We start from the raw sequence: 3,494 nt of genomic DNA on the forward strand, positions 1-3,494 counted from the left end.
CTAGTTTTTGCTCTCACATTTGGATTGTATTTCGTCTCCGGATTTAGCACGGTTAGGAAGTTACTCTTCACGCGATGCCAGTTACTTTTCATGGTGGACGCTTGTTCCTTCTGTCTTCTCTCTTCTTGGTCGCGATGGTAGGGACATTTATATCGCCTTTGCTTAGCATGGGAGGTTACCGTATCGTCTATTTTATGGACAGGCACTTCTTGTTCACTGGTGGTTTGTATGCTGGCGGCAGCTTCTGTCTTCTGTACGAGGTGTAGAGATTTTTCTGCCTTCGTTACGACACTCATGATTGAATTTTCTTTCCTATTTACTTTGAACTTTGACTTAAAATGGCGACCTATTCGAACACACTGGTAGTACCGCAGTAGTCAGTAAATTACTGCCAGTAATCATAGGTGATTTATTTTTAGCCAGACTACACAGAATGAGCAATGTGTTAGCCAGCCTAGAGCCTGGTCTGTTGGAAAGCTATCCTCCTTCTCTGTCCCCCCTTTTGCTCTTCGATTTTGGGACTACAAGACCTCTGTAAGTAGTTAGGGTTCCCTCCAACAAACCTCTTTAAAAAAAGGATATTTAAAAAAAGGTAGCCTTTTTACTATGAACTAACTTTGTATGAAGCCGCAAGGCATTCTATACAATAAAATATAAAATATACTTAAGTATAAAATATACTTAAGTATATTTATACCGAGTTAGCCTGGAACCGATTACAAGCCTCCTGCCTTGTAAACGCTAGGTCGTGGTTCGCTTTCGGGGCATCTTGTAAGAACATTAATATTTTAAACGCGGAAATAACTAACTTGATCTTTCTCTCGCGCTTACAGTAGTGATGATGGATCACGCCCCGGAACACCGGCAGCCCCTGCAGCGGATGGGATAGACCACCTGCTCGACACGGGAGCCCCTCCCTCCGTGCCCCCACCATCTGACCTGCCCCCTCAGGAAGACCTACCCGCCGGCCCTGGCCCTGTGGAGGAGCATATGGGTCCCCCCGAACCTGTCGAACAGGCGGACCCTGTAGATCACACCCAACTGTTGCACAACGAAGAAGAAAGCTTTGCTTTGGCCCCCATTGATGCTTCTGTAGTGAGAGGTGAGTTCTCGTAGATATAGTGAAACAGGCAGACCCTATAGAATGTTGTGTAGATCATACTCCACACTTCAAAGGCATATTACTCAGGTTTTTTTTTTTTTTTTTTTTTTTTTTTTTTGCGAGAAAACAATTTAAGATACAAATTAACTTTGTATATAAGTATTTTAAGGCACCGTACTTAATACTTAGTGCATGAAACCTCAGTTGTTCTCAGGTGAATTTTTCCATTTACCCCGAATACCTACCCTTGTGTAACTTGAAAACATATTTTCTCTTTAAATAAATGAAACTAAAAAAAACGTGATATAGTAGGTAAGTTTGATGATGTATTAAATAAATTAAATGGTTCATTATTTTGTGTGTTCTCTCCCTTCCAGGTTTCACAAAGACCAAGCGAAAGCGAAAGCTAATCGTTGACGAAGTGAAGAACATCTCGGGCGAGGAAATGAAAGCGCAGCTGAGTGACACGTCGGACATTGTTATCACTCTGGACTTGGCCCCGCCCACCAAACGTCTGATGCATTGGAAGGAGAGTGGAGGTGTGGAGAAACTGTTCGCTCTGCCCGGCCGACCTATACCGGCGCGGGCACTGTTCAAGGTGAGTGGCCTAGAAGTTTTAATGACATTTTGATTTGCCAACAATCACACTTAACTACAACACTACAATGTTTTCGTGGACTTACAGTTGGCACATACCTATTTTGTTTTGGACTTTTCGGGTCTGAATTCCAGACTCGCCTTCAGCAGATTGTCAAACCTATATCGTCCACGAACTTGTCAATTAAAACATAAAAAACGAAAATGCGAAGTAGATGACATTACATTTAACGAATTACGGACCGCACATGAAAAAAAAAAAATCCGATATTTTAAATCCCATTGTTATTGTTTACTCCTAGAGTTTATCGAAGGGGTATGAACCACTTGTTTCCCATAATAATAAAATAATGTAAATGTAAATGCAATTTCTTTGTGTGTTATTATGTCACAACTTAGGTGCTCACTGCAGCATTGTAGGATTTTTCCCCAATACATATCTCAATAATCCTAACAACCAATGTTTACCCACCCATGCTGGCACCGTCCGCTATGCGCATTTACATATCATAGCTACTCATTTTCCTCACGAGGCTGAGTGGGCCCCGCCAAACAGCCAGTCACGGGATCAATCATTTGCATGATACAAATTTCTTGACCCCGCCGGGAATCGAACCGCGGGTCTCCCCGCGTGCAAGGCGAGTGCAGTGACCACTACGCCATGGGAGCTGACCTACATAATATAAATAAAACAAAAACTAATCGGAGTTCTTGCTATATTTGTCCCCCTCTCAGATGTACCAGCGTCATCTAACGTCTTCGGTCTATCCCACACGGATGATCATCCGGGATGAAACACAAGACGCCATCAACAACAAACACGTGGAACCAAGAACAACAACATCCCGAACCCCCAGACTGCAGAACCACCTGTAACCACGAGGCGAGGCCCCGCAAGAGAAAACCCATGGAACCCATTGAAGAAAATTACCAACAGGTATGTACAGCGCACGATCCAAGCTGGTAAACGACTCCTGAAAATAAACTGGGCCAAGCAATTAGAGCCTGGGGTGCCCAACCTTTTCACAGAGGAAAATTGACTTGAATTTTCATTTACAAAGAGAGCATGACTCGAATTTGGTCCACGAGTAGTCGCGGATGGTCCCCATGCGTGGCACAAGCTCTGCTTATACGGGTGGGTAATACCATTTTATAATGAAAAATGTATGTTTCCGAGTTTTTTTGTCCGATCAAATATAAAATGGAAACTTATTTTTAAAATAAAAAAAAAAAAAAAAAATCGGGTCTGTAAGGACGATATTGCGAGGTTCAGACACTGCTGGTCGCGATTGACTTGAAATCAATCCGCTATGGACCGGTTTGGCAGCTCCTGAATTGGAGGAACACTGTCAAAGACAATGGAAGAAGACCTTGAAAAGTGACCGCGATCCTCCTAATGGCCTGGGCCGCAATGTATGATGGAAATTAAAAATTTTCAGGCAATATCTACTTGCCTTACCGTGTCCCTTGAGTAGGTACCCTTTAATTTGCGGAGGGGGTTTTATTGTCACTGGGAGTATACTCAAAAGGTTTTAAGGTGACCGTTTACCCTTCATTACCGCGACAAGAAAAAGCCAGGAGCACGCGAATGTCCCAGACGGTTCACCCACCTAAATACCATGTATTAATGCTAAAAATAGTGATAGAAAAGCAACCTTTGCTGATGGTTTATATCTAAACTGTCTTTGGAACCAGCAATGATAGTTGTAGGAATGTTCGGAATGCGAGAGGGAAAAATGGCCTAATGGGCCAAAGATCCTGACCTTTTGCAAACATACATATATCTAAACTCTAC

The 3,494-nt window shown here is 42.8% G+C and overlaps 1 protein-coding gene across 1 annotated transcript; it reads left to right on the forward strand.

Annotated features, from left to right (window-relative positions):
* Positions 1 to 815: 815 nt before the first annotated feature.
* On the forward strand, positions 816 to 2,575 carry LOC103523377 (double-strand-break repair protein rad21 homolog). Its single transcript, XM_026832956.1, has 3 exons — positions 816 to 1,102; positions 1,480 to 1,700; positions 2,435 to 2,575. The coding sequence occupies exons 1-3, from the start codon at positions 991 to 993 to the stop codon at positions 2,573 to 2,575; spliced, it is 474 nt and encodes a 157-aa protein (XP_026688757.1). The 5' UTR covers positions 816 to 990.
* The last annotated feature ends 919 nt before the right edge of the window (positions 2,576 to 3,494 follow it).

This window comes from Diaphorina citri, unplaced genomic scaffold (assembly GCF_000475195.1).
Source record: "Diaphorina citri unplaced genomic scaffold, Diaci psyllid genome assembly version 1.1 scaffold21076, whole genome shotgun sequence".
In the NCBI taxonomy this organism is placed as follows: domain Eukaryota; kingdom Metazoa; phylum Arthropoda; class Insecta; order Hemiptera; family Psyllidae; genus Diaphorina; species Diaphorina citri.

Bases quoted from the DNA above. Each gene is read 5' to 3' on its own strand.
- LOC103523377 (XM_026832956.1), top strand. From the start codon at position 991: ATGGGTCCCCCCGAACCTGTCGAACAGGCGGACCCTGTAGATCACACC. The intron at 1,103-1,479 runs GTGAGTTCTCGT...TCTCCCTTCCAG, and splicing joins TGATGCTTCTGTAGTGAGAG to GTTTCACAAAGACCAAGCGA. The intron at 1,701-2,434 runs GTGAGTGGCCTA...TCCCCCTCTCAG, and splicing joins CGGCGCGGGCACTGTTCAAG to ATGTACCAGCGTCATCTAAC.